At 45.0% G+C, this 27,248-nt stretch overlaps 2 protein-coding genes across 2 annotated transcripts; both read left to right on the top strand.

Annotated features, from left to right (window-relative positions):
- Window positions 1-2,156: 2,156 nt before the first annotated feature.
- Window positions 2,157-6,028, top strand: LOC121443202 (uncharacterized protein C2orf78 homolog; the record flags this gene model as incomplete). The annotated part of the gene is made up of 2 exons (XM_041644876.1): window positions 2,157-2,916; window positions 4,161-6,028. Coding segments are annotated over 2 exons (2,628 nt in total), but the record flags the coding sequence as incomplete, so codon positions are not given.
- Window positions 6,029-18,731: 12,703 nt separating this feature from the next.
- LOC121443203 (uncharacterized protein C2orf78 homolog) lies at window positions 18,732-23,315 on the top strand. The gene is made up of 3 exons (XM_041644878.1): window positions 18,732-18,740; window positions 19,489-19,717; window positions 21,448-23,315. Exons 1-3 carry the CDS (start codon window positions 18,732-18,734, stop codon window positions 23,313-23,315), a joined length of 2,106 nt encoding a protein of 701 aa, XP_041500812.1.
- The last annotated feature ends 3,933 nt before the right edge of the window (window positions 23,316-27,248 follow it).

Consider the following 27,248-nt stretch of genomic DNA (forward strand, 5'->3'; position numbering starts at 1 on the left):
TGATGACTGTAAACAACTTTGGATCATCACAGGTCCAGGTGACCAGTGACCAGTGAGTGCTGTCTGATACTGGACACACTTGCCACTGAGGTCAGCTGATCAGAAAAAGCCGACCGATCATCTTGCTCCATTGTACTTTGGATTGCTGATCCTCTCCCCTTGACCATGTCAGGTAAGGATAGAGACTTTAAAACATGTGATCTTCTCCATTGACTTTTACTCTACTAATAAATCTTTGCTGAATGTGGATAGTATTGATGTTGATATAGATATCTAGATTTGAATGTCACATTTAGCTTTGGTTCTTACTAAGTAGGTGATTTTAGACAAAAAGTTTATTCTCAAGTGTTTTCCATCCGCCTCAAGGAGTGAACAGTGTCACTATGCTTGGGTCCTGTACTGTTGGGTTTTCAGAAGAAAGTGAAGAGGGAATAAAATCAGGCTCTTTTGGATGGTATTAAACTACAGAGACACGGGAACATGAACAAGGCACGCAGAGATCTAGCACTCCACACCACTAATGAGACAGTCTCCCCCCACTACTGTTTCCAGTCTTAGTTTAAAATTCAGGGCGACTCTAACAGTATTGGTCACACCACGGATGGTGGCACACAACTATAATCACAACACAGAGAGAACTGGGTGGGATGGAGATCAGTTCAAGTCTGACATGCTCTACACTGGCCTCTCTCCATACTCACCAAATGAATATTGACTATGGACAAAATGGCGACTGCCATGTTGTGCAGTCACTTGGACTTCCCTGGATTAAACATGGAGAGTGGAAGAGAATAAGAGGACTGTGGAATCTGAGAAGGCAGTTGTTGTACTGAAATTAATATTGACAGTGTTGCTGGAAGGACAGACCCACAGGAAGTCAGGGAAGGGGGCAAACACAGTACGGGTCTAGAAAGTATATAAATATATGAAGGCACACTGCAGAGGGGACCCTGGTGGTCCACAATGGTAGTTTAGAACACAATGTTGAAGACGACCACAGATTATAATCAAAACAGACAAGGCATTGTCATTTCCCAAGCCATGTTTAACCAAACGTACTGTTCAGATTAGTCTATACAAAGGTTCCCTGGCACATATAGAAAGAATATCCTGATCTGGTCCCTGGCTCTTACACTCCATCCAGACCACTTTCTGCCCAGTTCCCCATGTCTCATGTGCACTGGTGGTGTTGGATAGGATCAACTGAAGCTGCGAAGTCCAGTCAGTTAGAGTCTGACCATGGCAACTGACACGCTGTTGTGAGGGGGGATTCTCACACGGATTCCCCCTTAGAAGAGATAAAAAAACTAAGTTACTGAGGAGCTGTTAAGAAAACAATTTAATCAACAGATATTAAATTGAGAAGCAATCATATTCAGAGATGAACCCCATAAAACATTAGCAGTCTCAAGAGGACACAGTAAACTGGTGCAAACACGAAGAAATGTTGTCAGTAGGTTGTATTTCTGAAATCATATTTGAATAATGCTTAAAAGTTATAAGATTATAAGAGATCCTCAATTATACAAGAAATGCAAGGGGAAAAAAGAAAGAGGGGGAAGGAATAATTACCTCAATTTGGTACACATTTGTTAAACATCATTTCAGAAAAAAACTCAATAAAATAGAGATTGGCCTGGTGGACATGGCAGGGGCTCCAGCACCAGCACTTTAGAGGCAGAAGCAGACCTGTCTGTGTGATTTCAAAGCCAGACTGATCAACGTAGAGTGAGTTTAGGTCACTCTATACTGTAAGATCTGCAGAGAACAGGACAAAGTTCCAGGTATGGAATATGCCTATGGGTCTCTTCCCAATAATAACCTCTGTTGTAGAATATATTTGCGAGGAAGTGTCCCAACAGGCATTATTATATTACAATCAGGGAAAAGGAGCATCGTGTCTAGATCTGAGTGAGGATTAAGCCAGATTGACCAGGATTTCCATGCCCACACAGGAAAAAGCAGACAGTTCATCTCGTGATTGTCATCCTTCATAGCCCCACCGATCAATCTTAACCCACTTGCTTGGCATATGTAAGGGAACATAGATGCTAGACTCTCCCACTCAGTACAACCTGGAGATAACACAGTCCCTCCCAGGGGGTAGAAAGCCTCCATCTCAACTTTTTCCAACTCTCTTCTTGCTTCCTACAGAAAATTGCCAAAGTGCACCTTTCACTGGGACAGAATGTGCTCTGCAGCCCTCTGTGCCTGTGCTGAGGAATGCCACACCCTCAGCAGGAACTGTGTGCAATTTCTATGGGGTCTGCACCCCAGCTGTGAGCTCAGCATGGCTCCTGTCATCAGACTCCAGCACATGCTGCCAGCAGCTCATGGACAGTGCCTGTCTTTACCAACGAGCGGGCACGACCATGCTGACTGAGCCAACTGACCAGAACCAGATCTCTACTTCGACATTTTCCTATCCAGGTGTTCTCCACTGGGATCTCAGAGAAAGCACCACCAGAAGGGAAGCTCCATTCCTGGATGCCCCTGTAACTGTCATTGACCAGAATACCACCCCCTCGTCTAGGTCTATAACAGCCCAGTGTGACAATACTTTCCATATCAATGCATTACCGCCATCCTATCCAACACTGTCTGCCTGCCTTGTACAGGCAACGCCATCAAATCTACCAGATCAACGATATATCCTGGCACCTTGCTACCTGGATGGAAGTCAGGTCTATTACAATGACCAGAACAGCCTGGGTCCTCCGATGGCTGAAGAATTCTGGCAGTGCCTGCAGGCCTATGGCTCTGTGTCCTGCTCTGGGAATCAGGCTTCCTCTCTGCACCCAGGGATGGTGATGGCACTACAGGAGATTCAGCCAATGAACATCCAAACACCTTTCTCCACCTGTCCCATCTACTGGCCCACATCTGCTCAAACCATGCCAGACACCAGTCTTCAAGGTGAGTAAAGCCAGGAAGGGAGGTGTGAGATCAGCCCTCAGAGGAGACACAGCTCTACCTTTCAGAAGTGGATGTCCACACAGAGGAAGAATGGGAGTCCTGACATGTAGGCTGTGGCTCAGGCTCATTACCCCTAAATTCAGTCTCTATAATGAGAGAGAATACAGGAAAGTGAGTGACATTCAACCTTCATTAAGACATGTCCAAGGACCACACCACAGGAACGCATTTCACTGCCAAGGCTAATCAGGCCCATGCAGCAGCTCACTAAAATCACCTCCTTCCTAATCTATGTCTCCAGATTCTAGATGACATCGAGAATTTTATCTGTTTTTGTACAACTAAGTTTCCCCTGAGTTGAAACTAGTATCCAGAGAAATGGAACCCTGAATCTGACCTGGAGGAAGTCTTCTCCCACACTCCAAGTGTCTGCTGTGACATTCTCTAACACTTAAGCTCTAGTGACAGTCTGCTTTGACCTGTGTAATATTGATAAGCAGGGTTGAAGCATCTCACCCTATCTGTCACGATCAACCTCTCTCTTTTTCTCTGTCTCTTTTCCTCCTCTACATCTCTCTTCCACTTTCTCTTTTTCTTTTACTCTTTCTTTCTGAATCTTCAGCAGTGACCCAAGGCCAAGACTATGTAGACATGTTCTCTGTTACAAAGTTGATGCTCAAAGCTTTCGCAGTCTTACATTTTGACATCACTAACAAAAATTCTGTGAAACGTGAACCTTAAGGAATGTCATGGCTTTTGAACCGCTTGCCTTTCAGAATTGAGGAACTCATATGGATACCTAAACCCAAATAAAAATCCAGGCTTCAGGGGCCATATGAGTAATACAATGAACAGAAAGAAACTGGTGGAGATGAGTAAGATTAGGAAACAGTGAGCAACACAACCTGTCTCAGAGCAAACTCCCAAGGCAATGAGAGGCACTGTTTCAAAGGAAAATGGGGGAGAAAGGGAAGAGCGCACACCAAGGAATTCTGTCACCTCCCCATGATCACTAAGCATGTACACACCACACAAACACAAGAGAAAACGTGATCTCACACGGTCATGAGAAACAAATGAGTAGTTACTATGTGTCTCCAAAGAGGGCTGCTTTCCCTGCTCCTCCAGCAGAGCTCATAGCAATGCCTGCAACACTGCTGCAGGAGCCTCAGTGCTCAGGTGCACTGAAAGCGGGGGTAGCATCTCACTTACCAGGCACTGACTTCGAACTTCCTCTTTTTCAGTGGTGGAGAGGGAGACAACCCTGGGGTTGACACCTTCAGGGCAGACACTGTGTCTGCTGCAGAGTCCAGACCTCGGCAATGCCTGCACCCAGGATGCCCAGATGAAGACAGCACCTGTCAGTGGGAACAGGTCATTAATTGCCCTCATGCACAGTCCTTCTGAATTCCTGGCCTTGCCTCCAGCCCCAAGCCTGGAAAAGACACAGAAGAACAATGCAGATGAGATGAATGCTGAGCAATCAACACCTCTGGATTCCTATGAGGGCACAAAATGTAACCAAGACGCATCACCCCTCCCTTCAGCATACCCTGGCATGCAGCAGCCCTTGAACTACAGTGATGTTGGGAGCCTGAGGCAGAAGCTAGCTTCTCAAAATGCCACTTTGGGAAACAGTAGCCTTGGTCTGGAAGACCCTGAGGCTCTGCAGAGTGTCATGGAGTCTAGCAATGACTTTGCAGACATGACTACTCTGGTGGCAGATATTCACCTTCCCCAACTCTTAAACTTCAACACTGGCCTTGACCAAATGGAAGATCACACAGCAAGCCAAACCAAAGACTCCAAAGACATCAGGAGGGACCAGGCCCAGTCACGCACCAGCATCTTTAATGGACTATCTGAACTGGGCATCAAGAAAAACCAGAAAGTCTCTGATGTGTTTCATGGAGCTCTTCAGGCCAGAACCCATCACGAGGATATGCTGAAGGAAGATGATCCTGGAACCATAGACAACACGGCCAACCACGTGCAGAGCAAATCTCAGATATTTGTACCCAAGAGGCCCAGCGTAGCAAGGGCACAGGGGAAAGAAAAGGCCAAGGACACCAGAGGAAACAGCTCCAAGAAAACAGAGGAGCTGAAGCCATCAAGTCACAGAGTCAAGGCAGAAGAGAAGCCCGCCATCCCAAAGACCAAGAGGAAGAGGAATCCACCTGAGCTCAGCCATGACAGCTTTAAGAAGCCTCGAACTCACCTCGGCATGCACATGCTGGCGTCTGTGCAGGTCTTTCACCCACTGGGGAAGAAGAGTGAGAGGAAAACTGGCGTCTCCTCCTCCCGGGCTCTGCTGAACTTGAGCAGCAACAAAGATCCCAGGACAGGCCCAACCGCCACATCCCTGGGAGATGCGCCCCGTGAGGGTCGAGGCCCTGGTAGAATCCCGGGCAATGCTCAGAGAACAGAGAGCAGTGCTCCCAAGCGGTGTCCATCTCTGTGCCTGGATGAGCTGTCCCCAGCTGGGAAGGTCAAATTAGTACCTCTGCCTTTCCTAGCCCTGGACAAGCCTCAAGACAGACCTGTTTCCAGAAAGCTTCACTGCCTGGCTTCGCACAGGCCCACTACAGCTTACCCAGTGAGGTCTCAATCCCACACTGCTAGGCAACCCAAACTCAAGTCATCCCAACCAGCTCCTGCCAGCACATCACTGATGGCCTCTGACAAGTCGGCTCTGCCAGTTGCCACCAGTGCCACACGTCCAATTAGAAGCAAGCCCATCCAGTCTTGCCCTGGGCCTCAACCGCCTGCCTCTTTGCCTGCACCCTACAGAGCATCATCTCACACTTCACTCCACAGGGAGCCTCTTTCTTTTGCCACAAACAAGACCCTAGATCCTCCCCAGCCTCAATCCCAATACCTGCGGCAAGATTTCAGCCACTTACCAATTCCTTGGAAGAAAGTCAACATTCCGGGGCCAGTCATCTCACAGCCTATCACTGAAGAGCAGAGGCCAGAGAGGGAGGCCATGAAGAGGCGGGCTCAACAGGAGAGAGAGAATGCTGCCAAGTGTACCTCTCTGGGAAAACCACAGCTTTTCCTTCAGAGGGAGAAAGATATGGAAATTTCGAGATATTATGGCTATGCAGTGTAAGTGCTGCCCAAACCTTTGGGACACAACGCTATTCATCACACACAGGTAAGATGTAGATACACATAGATATTCATGCATACATGAAGTTTAGAGGCTTAGCTGAATGTGTAGATATGTAGATACATACATAGTAATGCAGAATAATATTTAGATATATGCATATATGTGAAGGGAAAGAAATAGTTTATAAATTTATAAATACTTGAAGACACTATAAGTGACTGTAGAAACTTAAGACTGAGATTTTATCCATGAGTATATAGAGAGGGCTTTGATGTCTTCCTTAGAACTTTACTATTATTAATTTATGTTTCCTAATTATGTAATAATACATGTGACATAGATACAACATATGCTATAAGTCAGTGGTACTACTTATTTAATGTTAAATCTGTAGCAAAAAGCTCTAGTGGCAATAAGATTATTTTCCTGGAATTTAATTTTCAGGATTCTAGGATGATGTGGGAGTCCCCTCTGTATGCTGTGAATATGTTTTATTACCACTGGTCATTAATGAGTAAATCTGTTTCAGCCAATGACTGAGCAGGTCAAAGCCATGTAGGAAATTCGAACTGAGATGTAGAGAGAAAGCAGGCAAACTCAAAGAGATGCCATGTAGCTGCCGAAGGAGAAAGATGCCTCAATGCCCGAACATTGCCAATAGGTCACAGACTCACGGTGATAACAGGTTAATATTACTTGGCTTTATTAAGATGTTAGAGTTAGCCAGGAATATGCTGGGGTCATTGGCCGAACAGTACTGTAATTAATGTGGTTTCTGTCTGATTATTCACGTCAGAGTTACTGAACATGGTAAGTTTCCTAGAGTGCATACTGTAAAGTGAACACACTACTGCTGTCGCCACATCTCCTCCCATTTCAAACCTCAAACACGAGCCCTTTAGACATCAGTACTCTGCCTGCATTTCATGATATGAAACATAGGGTCCATGTGTGCATAATCAAGATCCTACCTTGAAAGAAATTCTACAAGGCGGAGTATCTTTCTGAGATGGGTTGATTTGGATTACTGGGTTTGTCTCAAATTGTATCAATCTTTGAAATTATCCATTTAACATGTTTGTTTTTCGTGTGTGTGTGTGTGTGTGTGTGTGTGTGTGTGTGTGTGTGTCGTCCACATGAACTACTGCGTAACAAATGTATGGAGTGCCCAGAGAGGCCAAACCTGGGCATCAGTTCTCTGGAGTCTGTAATTAAGAGAGACTGAAAACCATCATGAGGTGCTCTGAATTCTACCTGGGGATTCTGCGAGAAAATCAAGTGTTCTTCTCTAAGGAGCCATCTCATCGAACCCGAGTTGAGTACACATAATGGACTGACATTTGATCGCCTGATATTTTCCTCCATCCTGACCTGTCCCTGAATCTTAACCTCCTTGCACTATTCTGTGCTCTAACTGTTTCAGAGTTTGTAACACATTGTCCTCTGAGGCATATGGCATTAACCTTGTATGGGGTGACACATAAGAAATAGAATTAATTTATATATAAGTTTAGTTTCTTGAGACAATGTTTCTCTTCATATCACTGAATATTTGGGAACTGACCTCGCTAATCAGGCTAGCCTTGAAATCACAAAGATCTGCCTGACACTGCCTTTGTAATGCCTTTGCCTGTGTCCCTGCCTCAAGAGTGCTGGGACTAAAGGAATGCACCAAAATCCCAGGTGAAAGCACCTTCCTTTCTGTATATGTGGGTCACCGATTTCCCCACCATGATTATGTGAGGATGTATGTTAGCAACAGTACATTTTTGATAGCTACCAAAAGTCACAGAGGCTGAACTGCTTGCGCTTACAACTGTAATTCAACACAGGTTCATTGTTCTGAAAAATTGCTACTCAAACAGAGATCATAGGAACGCCTTCCCCATCACTATAAGGGCCTAAGTGGAGAGGGCACAGAAGGAGGGGAGCATCTCACTTACCAGTCACTAACTTCTTCCTTGACTCTTTTTCAGTGTTGGAGAAGGGGGTGTCCCTGGGACTGACACCTCAGGACAGACAGTCCATCAGTTGCAGTCCACAATGTTGCTAGTATTCCACCCTGGATTCACAGATGAGGATGCCACCTGTTGATAGGGACAGGTCATTGACTGCCCCTATCCAAAGGTCTCCCAAATTCCTGGCCTTGCCAACAGCTCTCATCCTAGGCGGAAAAAAAAAGAAAACAATGTGAATTAGACGACAGCCAATCTATCAATGCTTAAGGATCCCTTAAAGGCACACAGGAAACCTAGTCCCATCACTTCTCCCTTTAGCACACCCCAACTTGCAGCACACGCTGTGCTTTACTGACACTAACACCCTGAGGCAGAAGCTTGCTGTTGACCATGTCTCCTTGCTAAGCAGCACCTTTGGCCATCATGAGCCTGGCACATGCACACTGTGATGGTCTCCAGCATAGACTTTGCTGACATGACTACACCGGGGCCAGATATTCACCTTCCACATTTTTTCAAATAACTCAATGTATTAAACATATTCAGAGATGCACAGCATCCTTATCCAAAGACTCCATAGTCATCAGGAGGGAATAAGCTGGGGCTCATGAGCAAGACAAAACCAAGAGGACCAGAGAAAACAGCTTCAGGAAAACAGAGGAGCTGAAGCAGTTTAGGAAGAGTCAAGTCAGAAGAGAAGCACACCATCCCAGGAACAAAAGGAGGAGGAATCCACCTGTGCTCAGCCACCACAGCTTTAAGAAGCCTCGAACCCACCCCAGCATGCACACGCGGGAGTCCGGTAAGGGCTTTCACCTCTTTGGGGGGAAGTGAGAGAAGAAAACTGGCCTCCCCTGAACTCTGTCAACTCTTCCTGCTACTCTGTACTCTATTATTACAAGAGTTTATTGAATTTTGATCTCTGGGGAAGTGGCATTGGATATTCGCAGGGTGACCTTTATTCACTTTCTTTTAGTTCCTGGAGAGAGACTTCTCTCCAAAGCACTATATGTCCTGGTAATAACATCATAGACCAGGTTAGCCTTGAACTCAGTGATCTGCTAGACTCTGCCTCTGCCGCTTCCTCTGTCTTTTGAGTCCCTGCCTCAAGAGTGCTGCGACTAAAGATGTGCTTCAACAATGCAGGTAGAATCAAGATTCTTTCTGTACATGTGGATCACCAGGTTTCCCAGCATGATTTGATGAAGAGTCCATGTGTAGGCAAGGCGATTCTTGCTACTGACCTAAAATCACAAGAGACTTAACTGAATGTATTGACTTAGCTGTATGTATTTACAACTGCAACTCAACTCAGATTCTTTTTTCTGACAGTACCTTTGTTTCACTTGTTGGCTGGACTTCTGACAATGCCTATCTACTTCCAGATAGTACAACATCTGGATTTGACTCAAGGAATGTATTCAACCTGTCCCTAGATATTTATGGTGTTTGTATTTTCTCAATAGGTAATCCCCAGCTACTGTGTAGACACAATACTGTCCATTCTAACAAAGCCTATTTGCTGTCCAGAGTCACTGGTCTAGATAAATATAACACAGCCAGCCGGAAAGGATCCCACAACCTGTATCCAAGCATCCTGACAGGGGCACGATTGACTACAAGAGAATGAAGGAAAGCAATAGTTTAGGGAGGTCTCTTGTTTGATCACTCTCTCTGTGTTTTTTAACTACAGAATTTGGGACTCCGTGATTCTACTGGGCTTCACTGTACTCCTCAGAAAAACAGAAAGGCATTTGAATGGATATACATTCATGTTAAGATGATTATATTAATCTTTATGTTTTCAAATTAAGTGTCTGGTAGAATAACACTTGTTGAACAAAGCTCAGGAATTATTTTACATATTAAAGCAATTAACAAAAAGATGTACTGAATTCTTCTCATGGACTTTAAGTCTCATTGTACTATTTATTCAATGAACAGATTTTATTCTGTATATTGTATACTGACAACAGCACTCAGTTCCCACCACCTGGCCATTCCTTAGCTCTCACCAAATATCTTAGGCAATGTTCTTCTGCTTTATACTACTGCTTACAATTTCATGAATGTCTATATGTAGAGATGTGTCACCAAGGATCCACATAGTGAGACAGGATAAGAAGATGTTTCTGTGGGACTGGATACATTTGGTACAATATAATTATCTCGAGTTCCAAGGATTCTCCTGCAATCACCTTGACTGCATTCATTGTTTTTACTGTAACCAGTTCCACTGTGTGCAGACGTCACGTATTTCTTATCATTTGCTCTGCTACTGGACACCAAGTTCAGGCCCTAACACAGGTATCCGAATCCTGAACAAACTGCAATGTACAGCAATGTGCAGAGCAATAACCCATCCAACGCCTTGGAACAGCATGGACAGGAGGAGTGGTAGACCTGGTTTGGTGTTTAAAGACACTGTATACTGAAATACACAGAGGGTACAATACTTCACATTACACCCACCAACTGATCTCCTGCTCCTACGGAAGCAATACTTGCAAGTCCCCAACTTTCAGATAACTCTCCACTTCTTATATTCTGTACCATCTAGAAAGATCAAGTCCAACTGATCTTAGCTAAAATATCTCGATGGGATAGTCATTTTATTCTAGGGTAAAACACCAGGCTACACTACTCTATCTGACTGCATTAGCTCTTACACTGCATTCCTGCTTGCATGACAGCCCCTGATATTTGGATGGACTGCATTGTACATGATCCATTTTGGCATAAGAGGCAATCATCTCACCACAACAGCAGCCACAGCCACTGAGTATCAGCAGCCAAAACTTTTACAGTTTTTCCATCAGCACCAAAAGCACACAGAAAAGGAAGTCGAGAAAGGAGACAGACTGGAGCAGTTCCATCAACACTTGCAGCTACACTAATCTCACGCAGAAGCACAAAGGTTTAGAAGGGAAATACAAAGGCCCATCCATTCCCTTCAATAAAGCAGTAGGAGTTCCCTTCCCACTGTGACCTGTGATCCTCTGAGTCACAGGAGATTCTGTTGTGCATCACGGTACAACATAAAAATTCCCTTCTATGAAAGCCAGCCTGCTAGCAGGAAGGGAGATTACAGTTCAGTCCAAGTCTGACTTCTAGATATCCTACATCTGAAACAGAGGGACGGGACAATCATCTACTTCTTACTCATACCAAATAAAAGGATCCAAAGAGCTTCATCTTTTGGGAGGTCTTGAAGAGTTTCTTGACCGACATCTCCTGAGTCTTAAGATCATTTCTGGGACATAGAATATAGCAGGCATATGGCTTCAGTGAGTGCCACATTTCCACTCATTCAGGGTCCCATTTCTCAACTTCTCTAACTTACTTTTGCTCTCCTTGGAGATGCAATCCATAATTTTCAGGCACTGTGACGATACCACGGTACCACCGACGATAAGAAATGTTTCGTACACATGTGAGCAGGCTCTGTGCAGACCTGCCAATGCCAATTCTATCAGGGGATAGCCTTTGTGCAAAGTCACACACTAAGCAGATTCTCTAAATAGGGAGGGCAGTCTATTCCACTGCAGCTTGCAAAGATCCCCTCACATGGAATTTTGTAATCTAGATAATACAACAAGTCCCTTCAGCTCCTAGTTTTCAGGATTCTCATGGGGCCAGGGCACATCATAACAGCTCTTACGCATCTGGTAGTATCAAACCAATCTCTTTACACTGACTCAAAGACAAGAACATGGCCATCATATACCCATCCACATGAATGCAGTGTTGAATTTACTTGAGTGTATTATTGAACACAGCATGGTCTGTGTTTTAGTTTGCTCTCACCTATATACTTGGCACAACTAAGAGTTTTGTCATTTTGAGTTAAAGACTTCAGGAGTTCATTGACAGGGTATGTGGATTTTAGTTAATTTCTTTCATAAAATGCAGTCAGCGTGAGTAATGTCACCTAACAATGTACATTCTACAGAATGGGAGAACAAACACCTTCTCACCCAAGTCAACAGTAATGATCTTGTGGGATTACCCACGTTACTTGAAAGTGAAGGAATGTTGGGTTACAAGCACTGGGCATCATTTTTATATGTAGATGTGTAAAATAAAGCAAAAACTCACATGGATATGGTATATGGGACAGGAAATCAAAGTCCCTAGGGCTCTTTCATTAATGGAAGCCAGCAACACAGCTATGTAAAGTGCTCCCCTAGTAATGGGGCAAGGCACAAGAAAGACATCAGAGATCACCCACAATGCACTATTCCATTGACACCTCTGGACCATGTTATTAATGGGAACCCCAAAATTGAATAATAATGAACAAATTGGTCAGAAAAATGCTTACTTTGCGATGCTACTTGGAGCACAACTGAGATACAACAGAGGGGCAATAGTGACGACTTCAAGTACCAATGCACACACACTCCTATTTAGCTTATATAGCATAAAACAAACCAGGATCCGAAGGAAAGAGGATAGTTCAATTCAGTGGTTGCCTCCCGGAAGTAGCCTCTCAGACTGATTGTGAAACATGATCTTTTTTTTTGAATATTTATTTATTATGTATACAATATTCTGTCTGTGTGTATGCCTGCAGGCCAGAAGAGGGCACCAGACCCCATTACCCATGGTTTTGAGCCATCACGTGGTTGCTGGGAATTGAACTCAGGACCTTTGGAAGTCAGCAGGCAATGCTCTTAACCTCTGAGCCATCTCTCCAGCCCCTGGAACATGATCTTTATCATTAAATGACAGAGAAGGACCTAGTCTATGCTCGGCAATACTATACAAACACAGTGGAACTTGGAATATATAAGAATGTTGGCTGAGCAAATCTAAAGAGTGCCAGGAAGGAGAAATCCCCTGTGGTCTCTGATTTACCTCTTACCTCAATGTACTGCCTTGGTCTCCTGTTCTGGATTGCTTAAACAATGGTCTGTAAAGCATAACATGAAAGACACTTGATCCTGCACCAAGTTAGCTGAGATTTCTCTGTTTAGGTCTGTATCTCATTTTTTTAATTGGGTTATTTGAAATGTTGATGTCTAATTTCTTGAGTTCTTTACATATTTTGGAGATCAGTCCTTTGTCTGATGTGGGGTTGGTGAAGATCTTTTCCCATTCAGTAGGCTGCCTTTTTCTCTTATTGACTGTGTCCTTTGCTTTACAGAAGTTTCTCAGTTTCAGGAAGTTCCATGTATTAATTGTTGCTCTCAGGGTCTGTGCTACTGGGGTAATATTTAGGAAGTGGTCTCACGTGTCCATGCATTGAAGACTACTTCCCACTTTCTCTTCTATTAGGTTCTGTGTGGTCAGATTTATATTAAGATCCATTTAGACTTGAGTTTTGTGCATGGGGATAGATATGAATGTTCAACATCCTTAGCAGTCAGGGAAATGAAGATCAAAATAACTCTGAGATACCATCTTACACCTGTCAGAATGACTAAGATCAAAAACTCCAACGATGCTTATGCTGGAGAGGATGTGGAATAAGGAGAATACTCATCCATTGCTGGTGGGAAAGAAAACTTGTACAACCACTTTGGAAATCAGTATGGTGGTTTCTCAGAAAATTGGCCATCAACCTACCTCAGAATCCAGCAATGCCACTCCTAGGCATATTCCCAAAAGATGTTCAATCATACTCTAAAGACGTTTGTTTGACTATGTTCATAGCAGCATTATTTGTAACAGCCAGAACATGGAAACAACCTCAACCAATGAATGATATCTTGAAATTTGCGTGCAAAAGGGTGGAACTAGAAAACACCATCCTGAGTGAGGTAACCCAGACCCAAACAGATGAATATGGTATGTACTCACTATGTATGTATGTAAAAAAGTGGATACTAGCTATAAACAAAGGATATTGAGGCTATATTTCATAATCCTAGTGAAGTTAAGGAACAAGGTGAACCCTAAGAAAAACGTATATAGATCCACCTGGGAAGGGGAAATAGCCAAGATCACCTGACAAAATTGGGAATATCGGTGTAGAGGGGAGAATGGAGGATGGAAGGGGAAGAGGAAAGTAGAAGGGGAGGGGTGAGGAGAACTTGAGAGAATAGGATAGTCTAGATGGAGGAAGGTCAGAGATGAGAGCAAGGAAAGAGATATTTTGATTGAGGGAGCCATTATGGGACTAGTATGAAACCTTCGCTCTAGAGAAATTCCCAGGAATCCAAAAGGATGACCCCAGCTAAGACTCTAAGCAACAGAGGAGAGGGTGCCCGAACTGGCCTTGCCCTGTGAACAAACTGATGAATATTTTAAATATCACCATAGAACCTTCATCCAGCAATTGATGGAAACAGAGGCAAAGACCTGCATCAGAGCACGGAACTGAGCTTCCAAAGTCCAGTTAAAGAATGGGAGGAGTAAGAATATGAGCAAAGAGGTCAAGACCATGATGGGGACACCCACTGAAACAGTCTACCTGAGCTAATGGGAGCTCACCAAATCCAGCCATACTGGGAAGGAACAAGAAGCTAAATAAGAAGGTGAACCCAAAGAAAAACATATAGTTATCCTCCTGGATATTGGGAGTAGACAAGATTGCCGGGCAAAAAACTGGGATCTTGGGAGTGGGGTGGGATGGGGGTAAAGGGAGATGGGGAGAGAAAAGTGAGAAGGGGAGGATGGGGGGTACTTGGGGGAATGGGATGGTTGGTATACAGGAAGGGTGGATATGGGAGCAGGGAAGTATATATCTTAATTAAGGGAGGGATCTTAGGGTTGGCAAGAGACTTGAACTAAAGGGGCTCCCAGGTGCCCAGGGAAATGTCCCCCGATTAGTTCCTTGGGCAGCTGAGGATAGGGAACCTGAAATGGCCCTATCCTATAGCCATACTGATGAATATCTTGCATATCACCATAGAACCTTCTTCTGGCGATGGATGGAGATAGACACAGAGACCCACATTGGAGCACCGGAATGAGCTCCCAAGGTCCCAATGAGGAGCAGAAGGAGGGAGAACATGAGCAAGGAAGTCAGGACCGCGAGAAGTGCACCCACCCACTGAGACAGTGGGGCTGATCTATTGGGAGCTCACCAAGGCCAGCTGGACTGGGACTGAAAAAGCATGGGATAAAACCGGACTCTCTGAACATGGTGGACAATGAGGGCTGATGAAAAGCCAAGGACGATGGCACTGGGTTTTGATCCTACTGCATGTACTGGCTTTGTGGGAGCCTAGCCAGTTTGGATGCTCACCTTCCTAGACCTGGATGGATGGGGGAGACCTTGGACTTCCCACAGGGCAGGGAACCCTGACTGCTCTTCAGACTGGAGAGGGAGGGGGAGAGAAGTGGGGGGACTGGGAGGGAAATGGAAGGCTGGGAGGAGGCAGAAATGTTTTTTTTTCCATAAAGAAATAAATAAATAAAAAGAAAATGTAACACCCGATTTTGTGTTACACCCTCGGTACAGTTCGCGAGCCACTGTACCGAACGCGAGTCCAGCAAGAGCATGGAGATTGAAAAGAACAACACACAGAGACCAGTGTCATTCAAAGGAAGATCAGCCAAATGCCATTTATTCAGACTTGGGGAGATCTTTATGTTCCTAACTACTGCACAAGCATCTCTGCCCAGGCAGGTGGGAAATGACCATATTAACAAAGGAGTAAATGCCCTGCAGCTAATCACCAGGCAGGGCAGGGAGAGCACAGAAACACACAGGAAGCTTAGTTAGCTGATCATAAACTGTCCCCACGAATGCACCCCAGGAATAGGGGGACCAGGACCCTACAAGAAAAGCCAAAACAAAAAGAAAAATAATAAAAGAAAAAAGAAAAGAAAAAAAAAAGAATAGGACCAAACTAGTCCCTCTGAAAGTTGTTGACAGTTGCATGGCTGGGGCAGACTGAGGGGCCACTGACAATAGCACCAGAATTTATCCCTACTGCTTGGGCTGGCTTTTTGGGAACCCATTCTCTTTGGATGTATACCTTGCTCAGCCTAGATATAGTAGGGAGGGCCTTGGACTTTCCACAAACCAATGTGCATTACCCTCTCTGAGGATTGGATAAGGGTTGTGTGAGAGGATGTGAGGAGGGACTGGGAGAAGGGAAGAAGTGGTAACTTGGATTGGTAATTTTTTAAAACATAATCAATTAAAAACCATTCAGAGTAGCTGAGTCTAGGCAGCACAACAGCAACAAGAGACTGAAAAGGGGAACAGTTGTATCCATGCCCACCTTCAGCCATTAGGTTGCCTGTTCCTACTAGCAGCATCCAAATAAAAGCATCTTCATGATACTCAGTGGACCACTGATCTGGAAGATCAAAGTGGCATCACCCATGAGTGTAATGATGATGGGTCAGGCTGGTCCAAGAGTAAAAACATACAAAGAAGGGATGAAAGAATACGAGAGAGTTGTCAGTCCAGCATGGGCCAGCACAGAATAAGGAAGGACTGTAGGAGAAGCTGTTCTTCCTTTTGGAGACTACAGCTCCCAGCATCCCCCTGGACTGGAAGCCCCAAAGGCACAGGGCATTTCTCCCAGACGCCTGTGAGTTCCCCGTTAAAAACAGGGGTCACCACGAGCTCTCTCTCTCTCTCTCTCTCTCTCTCTCTCTCTCTCTCTCTCTGCCCTTCTCTCCTTTCATCTCTGCACACCTGTCCCTTACTTGTTGTTACCCCCCCATTAAAGTGCACCCACGTGGGACCGCAGCGTGTCTGTGTCTCCTTCCTAACCCCAAATCGCCCTGTGTCTCGCGTAATGTCTCCACTCTCTAACCCCACAGACAGACAAACAAGACAAAAAAGAATAACAGAAGCAACAAGAAGACAAGTGTCTTAGAGTTCATCAACATGCACGCAGCACACTGAGCCCTGACCTTGCACATAGTCACAAAGGAACACTTTGATCTCTTCCTTGGGTCATGGACAGATGCTGATGGCACAAAAGCCAGACGCACTGCAATGGCCTATCACCTGAGTTCCCTCAACAGCAGTTCTCCCTCCTGCCCAAGACTACTCACTGTATGTAAGTGTAGGCTGATGGGACACTTTCTGTTGGAAGGTGACGCATCATGTGTACATTACACACCGCTTCATCAGTGAACCTTATGAGAGCATTGCCATGATAGCCTAGGCTAAACGCCATGGGAAGTGGCACGTCCATGCCATGATTGCCTCTTTCACTAGCCCACACCTCAGCCTCCATGGCTACTGTTGGTCTCCTGGCATCTTCTCCAACCAATCCCATCTTCTAGTTAGGAATCGAACCTTCCCATTGGCTGTTGCCTCATTTATGACATCATTCTCCCTCCAACCCTACCAGCACCTGGTAGAATCTTGGTGTTTCCATGGTGATGACTGTAAACAACTTTGGATCATCACAGGTCCAGGTGACCAGTGACCAGTGAGTGCTGTCTGATACTGGACACACTTGCCACTGAGGTCAGCTGATCAGAAAAAGCCGACCGATTATCTTGCTCCATTGTACTTTGGATTGCTGATCCTCTCCCCTTGACCATGTCAGGTAAGGATAGAGACTTTAAAACATGTGATCTTCTCCATTGACTTTTACTATACTAATAAATCTTTGCTGAATGTGGATAGTATTGATGTTGATATAGATATCTAGATTTGAATGTCACATTTAGCTTTGGTTCTTACTAAGTAGGTGATTTTAGACAAAAAGTTTATTCTCAAGTGTTTTCCATCCGCCTCAAGGAGTGAACAGTGTCACTATGCTTGGGTCCTGTACTGTTGGGTTTTCAGAAGAAAGTGAAGAGGGAATAAAATCAGGCTCTTTTGGATGGTATTAAACTACAGAGACACGGGAACATGAACAAGGCACGCAGAGATCTAGCACTCCACACCACTAATGAGACAGTCTCCCCCCACTACTGTTTCCAGTCTTAGTTTAAAATTCAGGGCGACTCTAACAGTATTGGTCACACCACGGATGGTGGCACACAACTATAATCACAACACAGAGAGAACTGGGTGGGATGGAGAACAGTTCAAGTCTGACATGCTCTACACTGGCCTCTCTCCATACTCACCAAATGAATATTGACTATGGACAAAATGGCGACTGCCATGTTGTGCAGTCACTTGGACTTCCCTGGATTAAACATGGAGAGTGGAAGAGAATAAGAGGACTGTGGAATCTGAGAAGGCAGTTGTTGTACTGAAATTAATATTGACAGTGTTGCTGGAAGGACAGACCCACAGGAAGTCAGGGAAGGGGGCAAACACAGTACGGGTCTAGAAAGTATATAAATATATGAAGGCACACTGCAGAGGGGACCCTGGTGGTCCACAATGGTAGTTTAGAACACAATGTTGAAGACGACCACAGATTATAATCAAAACAGACAAGGCATTGTCATTTCCCAAGCCATGTTTAACCAAACGTACTGTTCAGATTAGTCTATACAAAGGTTCCCTGGCACATATAGAAAGAATATCCTGATCTGGTCCCTGGCTCTTACACTCCATCCAGACCACTTTCTGCCCAGTTCCCCATGTCTCATGTGCACTGGTGGTGTTGGATAGGATCAACTGAAGCTGCGAAGTCCAGTCAGTTAGAGTCTGACCATGGCAACTGACACGCTGTTGTGAGGGGGGATTCTCACACGGATTCCCCCTTAGAAGAGATAAAAAAACTAAGTTACTGAGGAGCTGTTAAGAAAACAATTTAATCAACAGATATTAAATTGAGAAGCAATCATATTCAGAGATGAACCCCATAAAACATTAGCAGTCTCAAGAGGACACACTAAACTGGTGCAAACACGAAGAAATGTTGTCAGTAGGTTGTATTTCTGAAATCATATTTGAATAATGCTTAAAAGTTATAAGATTATAAGAGATCCTCAATTATACAAGAAATGCAAGGGGAAAAAAGAGAGAGGGGGAAGGAATAATTACCTCAATTTGGTACACATTTGTTAAACATCATTTCAGAAAAAAACTCAATAAAATAGAGATTGGCCTGGTGGACATGGCAGGGGCTCCAGCACCAGCACTTTAGAGGCAGAAGCAGACCTGTCTGTGTGATTTCAAAGCCAGACTGATCAACGTAGAGTGAGTTTAGGTCACTCTATACTGTAAGATCTGCAGAGAACAGGACAAAGTTCCAGGTATGGAATATGCCTATGGGTCTCTTCCCAATAATAACCTCTGTTGTAGAATATATTTGCGAGGAAGTGTCCCAACAGGCATGATTATATTACAATCAGGGAAAAGGAGCATCGTGTCTAGATCTGAGTGAGGATTAAGCCAGATTGACCAGGATTTCCATGCCCACACAGGAAAAAGCAGACAGTTCATCTCGTGATTGTCATCCTTCATAGCCCCACCGATCAATCTTAACCCACTTGCTTGGCATATGTAAGGGAACATAGATGCTAGACTCTCCCACTCAGTACAACCTGGAGATAACACAGTCCCTCCCAGGGGGTAGAAAGCCTCCATCTCAACTTTTTCCAACTCTCTTCTTGCTTCCTACAGAAAATTGCCAAAGTGCACCTTTCACTGGGACAGAATGTGCTCTGCAGCCCTCTGTGCCTGTGCTGAGGAATGCCACACCCTCAGCAGGAACTGTGTGCAATTTCTATGGGGTCTGCACCCCAGCTGTGAGCTCAGCATGGCTCCTGTCATCAGACTCCAGCACATGCTGCCAGCAGCTCATGGACAGTGCCTGTCTTTACCAACGAGCTGGCACGACCATGCTGACTGAGCCAACTGACCAGAACCAGATCTCTACTTCGACATTTTCCTATCCAGGTGTTCTCCACTGGGATCTCAGAGAAAGCACCACCAGAAGGGAAGCTCCATTCCTGGATGCCCCTGTAACTGTCATTGACCAGAATACCACCCCCTCGTCTAGGTCTATAACAGCCCAGTGTGACAATACTTTCCATATCAATGCATTACCGCCATCCTATCCAACACTGTCTGCCTGCCTTGTACAGGCAACGCCATCAAATCTACCAGATCAACGATATATCCTGGCACCTTGCTACCTGGATGGAAGTCAGGTCTATTACAATGACCAGAACAGCCTGGGTCCTCCGATGGCTGAAGAATTCTGGCAGTGCCTGCAGGCCTATGGCTCTGTGTCCTGCTCTGGGAATCAGGCTTCCTCTCTGCACCCAGGGATGGTGATGGCACTACAGGAGATTCAGCCAATGAACATCCAAACACCTTTCTCCACCTGTCCCATCTACTGGCCCACATCTGCTCAAACCATGCCAGACACCAGTCTTCAAGGTGAGTAAAGCCAGGAAGGGAGGTGTGAGATCAGCCCTCAGAGGAGACACAGCTCTACCTTTCAGAAGTGGATGTCCACACAGAGGAAGAATGGGAGTCCTGACATGTAGGCTGTGGCTCAGGCTCATTACCCCTAAATTCAGTCTCTATAATGAGAGAGAATACAGGAAAGTGAGTGACATTCAACCTTCATTAAGACATGTCCAAGGACCACACCACAGGAACGCATTTCACTGCCAAGGCTAATCAGGCCCATGCAGCAGCTCACTAAAATCACCTCCTTCCTAATCTATGTCTCCAGATTCTAGATGACATCGAGAATTTTATCTGTTTTTGTACAACTAAGTTTCCCCTGAGTTGAAACTAGTATCCAGAGAAATGGAACCCTGAATCTGACCTGGAGGAAGTCTTCTCCCACACTCCAAGTGTCTGCTGTGACATTCTCTAACACTTAAGCTCTAGTGACAGTCTGCTTTGACCTGTGTAATATTGATAAGCAGGGTTGAAGCATCTCACCCTATCTGTCACGATCAACCTCTCTCTTTTTCTCTGTCTCTTTTCCTCCTCTACATCTCTCTTCCACTTTCTCTTTTTCTTTTACTCTTTCTTTCTGAATCTTCAGCAGTGACCCAAGGCCAAGACTATGTAGACATGTTCTCTGTTACAAAGTTGATGCTCAAAGCTTTCGCAGTCTTACATTTTGACATCACTAACAAAAATTCTGTGAAACGTGAACCTTAAGGAATGTCATGGCTTTTGAACCGCTTGCCTTTCAGAATTGAGGAACTGATATGGATACCTAAACCCAAATAAAAATCCAGGCTTCAGGGGCCATATGAGTAATACAATGAACAGAAAGAAACTGGTGGAGATGAGTAAGATTAGGAAACAGTGAGCAACACAACCTGTCTCGGAGCAAACTCCCAAGGCAATGAGAGGCACTGTTTCAAAGGAAAATGGGGGAGAAAGGGAAGAGTGCACACCAAGGAATTCTGCCACCTCCCCATGATCACTAAGCATGTACACACCACACAAACACAAGAGAAAACGTGATCTCACACGGTCATGAGAAACAAATGAGTAGTTACTATGTGTCTCCAAAGAGGGCTGCTTTCCCTGCTCCTCCAGCAGAGCTCATAGCAATGCCTGCAACACTGCTGCAGGAGCCTCAGTGCTCAGGTGCACTGAAAGCGGGGGTAGCATCTCACTTACCAGGCACTGACTTCGAACTTCCTCTTTTTCAGTGGTGGAGAGGGAGACAACCCTGGGGTTGACACCTTCAGGGCAGACACTGTGTCTGCTGCAGAGTCCAGACCTCGGCAATGCCTGCACCCAGGATGCCCAGATGAAGACAGCACCTGTCAGTGGGAACAGGTCATTAATTGCCCTCATGCACAGTCCTTCTGAATTCCTGGCCTTGCCTCCAGCCCCAAGCCTGGAAAAGACACAGAAGAACAATGCAGATGAGATGAATGCTGAGCAATCAACACCTCTGGATTCCTATGAGGGCACAAAATGTAACCAAGACGCATCACCCCTCCCTTCAGCATACCCTGGCATGCAGCAGCCCTTGAACTACAGTGATGTTGGGAGCCTGAGGCAGAAGCTAGCTTCTCAAAATGCCACTTTGGGAAACAGTAGCCTTGGTCTGGAAGACCCTGAGGCTCTGCAGAGTGTCATGGAGTCTAGCAATGACTTTGCAGACATGACTACTCTGGTGGCAGATATTCACCTTCCCCAACTCTTAAACTTCAACACTGGCCTTGACCAAATGGAAGATCACACAGCAAGCCAAACCAAAGACTCCAAAGACATCAGGAGGGACCAGGCCCAGTCACGCACCAGCATCTTTAATGGACTATCTGAACTGGGCATCAAGAAAAACCAGAAAGTCTCTGATGTGTTTCATGGAGCTCTTCAGGCCAGAACCCATCACGAGGATATGCTGAAGGAAGATGATCCTGGAACCATAGACAACACGGCCAACCACGTGCAGAGCAAATCTCAGATATTTGTACCCAAGAGGCCCAGCGTAGCAAGGGCACAGGGGAAAGAAAAGGCCAAGGACACCAGAGGAAACAGCTCCAAGAAAACAGAGGAGCTGAAGCCATCAAGTCACAGAGTCAAGGCAGAAGAGAAGCCCGCCATCCCAAAGACCAAGAGGAAGAGGAATCCACCTGAGCTCAGCCATGACAGCTTTAAGAAGCCTCGAACTCACCTCGGCATGCACATGCTGGCGTCTGTGCAGGTCTTTCACCCACTGGGGAAGAAGAGTGAGAGGAAAACTGGCGTCTCCTCCTCCCGGGCTCTGCTGAACTTGAGCAGCAACAAAGATCCCAGGACAGGCCCAACCGCCACATCCCTGGGAGATGCGCCCCGTGAGGGTCGAGGCCCTGGTAGAATCCCGGGCAATGCTCAGAGAACAGAGAGCAGTGCTCCCAAGCGGTGTCCATCTCTGTGCCTGGATGAGCTGTCCCCAGCTGGGAAGGTCAAATTAGTACCTCTGCCTTTCCTAGCCCTGGACAAGCCTCAAGACAGACCTGTTTCCAGAAAGCTTCACTGCCTGGCTTCGCACAGGCCCACTACAGCTTACCCAGTGAGGTCTCAATCCCACACTGCTAGGCAACCCAAACTCAAGTCATCCCAACCAGCTCCTGCCAGCACATCACTGATGGCCTCTGACAAGTCGGCTCTGCCAGTTGCCACCAGTGCCACACGTCCAATTAGAAGCAAGCCCATCCAGTCTTGCCCTGGGCCTCAACCGCCTGCCTCTTTGCCTGCACCCTACAGAGCATCATCTCACACTTCACTCCACAGGGAGCCTCTTTCTTTTGCCACAAACAAGACCCTAGATCCTCCCCAGCCTCAATCCCAATACCTGCGGCAAGATTTCAGCCACTTACCAATTCCTTGGAAGAAAGTCAACATTCCGGGGCCAGTCATCTCACAGCCTATCACTGAAGAGCAGAGGCCAGAGAGGGAGGCCATGAAGAGGCGGGCTCAACAGGAGAGAGAGAATGCTGCCAAGTGTACCTCTCTGGGAAAACCACAGCTTTTCCTTCAGAGGGAGAAAGATATGGAAATTTCGAGATATTATGGCTATGCAGTGTAAGTGCTGCCCAAACCTTTGGGACACAACGCTATTCATCACACACAGGTAAGATGTAGATACACATAGATATTCATGCATACATGAAGTTTAGAGGCTTAGCTGAATGTGTAGATATGTAGATACATACATAGTAATGCAGAATAATATTTAGATATATGCATATATGTGAAGGGAAAGAAATAGTTTATAAATTTATAAATACTTGAAGACATTATAAGTGACTGTAGAAACTTAAGACTGAGATTTTATCCATGAGTATATAGAGAGGGCTTTGATGTCTTCCTTAGAACTTTACTATTATTAATTTATGTTTCCTAATTATGTAATAATACATGTGACATAGATACAACATATGCTATAAGTCAGTGGTACTACTTATTTAATGTTAAAGCTGTAGCAAAAAGCTCTAGTGGCAATAAGATTATTTTCCTGGAATTTAATTTTCAGGATTCTAGGATGATGTGGGAGTCCCCTCTGTATGCTGTGAATATGTTTTATTACCACTGGTCATTAATGAGTAAATCTGTTTCAGCCAATGACTGAGCAGGTCAAAGCCATGTAGGAAATTCGAACTGAGATGTAGAGAGAAAGCAGGCAAACTCAAAGAGATGCCATGTAGCTGCCGAAGGAGAAAGATGCCTGAATGCCCGAACATTGCCAATAGGTCACAGACTCACGGTGATAACAGGTTAATATTACTTGGCTTTATTAAGATGTTAGAGTTAGCCAGGAATATGCTGGGGTCATTGGCCGAACAGTACTGTAATTAATGTGGTTTCTGTCTGATTATTCACGTCAGAGTTACTGAACATGGTAAGTTTCCTAGAGTGCATACTGTAAAGTGAACACACTACTGCTGTCGCCACATCTCCTCCCATTTCAAACCTCAAACACGAGCCCTTTAGACATCAGTACTCTGCCTGCATTTCATGATATGAAACATAGGGTCCATGTGTGCATAATCAAGATCCTACCTTGAAAGAAATTCTACAAGGCGGAGTATCTTTCTGAGATGGGTTGATTTGGATTACTGGGTTTGTCTCAAATTGTATCAATCTTTGAAATTATCCATTTAACATGTTTGTTTTTCGTGTGTGTGTGTGTGTGTGTGTGTGTGTGTGTGTGTGTGTGTGTCGTCCACATGAACTACTGCGTAACAAATGTATGGAGTGCCCAGAGAGGCCAAACCTGGGCATCAGTTCTCTGGAGTCTGTAATTAAGAGAGACTGAAAACCATCATGAGGTGCTCTGAATTCTACCTGGGGATTCTGCGAGAAAATCAAGTGTTCTTCTCTAAGGAGCCATCTCATCGAACCCGAGTTGAGTACACATAATGGACTGACATTTGATCGCCTGATATTTTCCTCCATCCTGACCTGTCCCTGAATCTTAACCTCCTTTCCCTATTCTGTGCTCTAACTGTTTCAGAGTTTGTAACACATTGTCCTCTGAGGCATATGGCATTAACCTTGTATGGGGTGACACATAAGAAATAGAATTAATTTATATATAAGTTTAGTTTCTTGAGACAATGTTTCTCTTCATATCACTGAATATTTGGGAACTGACCTCGCTAATCAGGCTAGCCTTGAAATCACAAAGATCTGCCTGACACTGCCTTTGTAATGCCTTTGCCTGTGTCCCTGCCTCAAGAGTGCTGGGACTAAAGGAATGCACCAAAATCCCAGGTGAAAGCACCTTCCTTTCTGTATATGTGGGTCACCGATTTCCCCACCATGATTATGTGAGGATGTATGTTAGCAACAGTACATTTTTGATAGCTACCAAAAGTCACAGAGGCTGAACTGCTTGCGCTTACAACTGTAATTCAACACAGGTTCATTGTTCTGAAAAATTGCTACTCAAACAGAGATCATAGGAACGCCTTCCCCATCACTATAAGGGCCTAAGTGGAGAGGGCACAGAAGGAGGGGAGCATCTCACTTACCAGTCACTAACTTCTTCCTTGACTCTTTTTCAGTGTTGGAGAAGGGGGTGTCCCTGGGACTGACACCTCAGGACAGACAGTCCATCAGTTGCAGTCCACAATGTTGCTAGTATTCCACCCTGGATTCACAGATGAGGATGCCACCTGTTGATAGGGACAGGTCATTGACTGCCCCTATCCAAAGGTCTCCCAAATTCCTGGCCTTGCCAACAGCTCTCATCCTAGGCGGAAAAAAAAAGAAAACAATGTGAATTAGACGACAGCCAATCTATCAATGCTTAAGGATCCCTTAAAGGCACACAGGAAACCTAGTCCCATCACTTCTCCCTTTAGCACACCCCAACTTGCAGCACACGCTGTGCTTTACTGACACTAACACCCTGAGGCAGAAGCTTGCTGTTGACCATGTCTCCTTGCTAAGCAGCACCTTTGGCCATCATGAGCCTGGCACATGCACACTGTGATGGTCTCCAGCATAGACTTTGCTGACATGACTACACCGGGGCCAGATATTCACCTTCCACATTTTTTCAAATAACTCAATGTATTAAACATATTCAGAGATGCACAGCATCCTTATCCAAAGACTCCATAGTCATCAGGAGGGAATAAGCTGGGGCTCATGAGCAAGACAAAACCAAGAGGACCAGAGAAAACAGCTTCAGGAAAACAGAGGAGCTGAAGCAGTTTAGGAAGAGTCAAGTCAGAAGAGAAGCACACCATCCCAGGAACAAAAGGAGGAGGAATCCACCTGTGCTCAGCCACCACAGCTTTAAGAAGCCTCGAACCCACCCCAGCATGCACACGCGGGAGTCCGGTAAGGGCTTTCACCTCTTTGGGGGGAAGTGAGAGAAGAAAACTGGCCTCCCCTGAACTCTGTCAACTCTTCCTGCTACTCTGTACTCTATTATTACAAGAGTTTATTGAATTTTGATCTCTGGGGAAGTGGCATTGGATATTCGCAGGGTGACCTTTATTCACTTTCTTTTAGTTCCTGGAGAGAGACTTCTCTCCAAAGCACTATATGTCCTGGTAATAACATCATAGACCAGGTTAGCCTTGAACTCAGTGATCTGCTAGACTCTGCCTCTGCCGCTTCCTCTGTCTTTTGAGTCCCTGCCTCAAGAGTGCTGCGACTAAAGATGTGCTTCAACAATGCAGGTAGAATCAAGATTCTTTCTGTACATGTGGATCACCAGGTTTCCCAGCATGATTTGATGAAGAGTCCATGTGTAGGCAAGGCGATTCTTGCTACTGACCTAAAATCACAAGAGACTTAACTGAATGTATTGACTTAGCTGTATGTATTTACAACTGCAACTCAACTCAGATTCTTTTTTCTGACAGTACCTTTGTTTCACTTGTTGGCTGGACTTCTGACAATGCCTATCTACTTCCAGATAGTACAACATCTGGATTTGACTCAAGGAATGTATTCAACCTGTCCCTAGATATTTATGGTGTTTGTATTTTCTCAATAGGTAATCCCCAGCTACTGTGTAGACACAATACTGTCCATTCTAACAAAGCCTATTTGCTGTCCAGAGTCACTGGTCTAGATAAATATAACACAGCCAGCCGGAAAGGATCCCACAACCTGTATCCAAGCATCCTGACAGGGGCACGATTGACTACAAGAGAATGAAGGAAAGCAATAGTTTAGGGAGGTCTCTTGTTTGATCACTCTCTCTGTGTTTTTTAACTACAGAATTTGGGACTCCATGAGTCTACTGGGCTTCACTGTACTCCTCAGAAAAACAGAAAGGCATTTGAATGGATATACATTCATGTTAAGATGATTATTTTAATCTTTATGTTTTCAAATTAAGTGTCTGGTAGAATAACACTTGTTGAACAAAGCTCAGGAATTATTTTACATATTAAAGCAATTAACAAAAAGATGTACTGAATTCTTCTCATGGACTTTAAGTCTCATTGTACTATTTATTCAATGAACAGATTTTATTCTGTATATTGTATACTGA

Source organism: Microtus oregoni, unplaced genomic scaffold, assembly GCF_018167655.1.
Source record: "Microtus oregoni isolate MIOR12 unplaced genomic scaffold, Mior012 000102F_ref0000329, whole genome shotgun sequence".
Taxonomy (NCBI): domain Eukaryota; kingdom Metazoa; phylum Chordata; class Mammalia; order Rodentia; family Cricetidae; genus Microtus; species Microtus oregoni.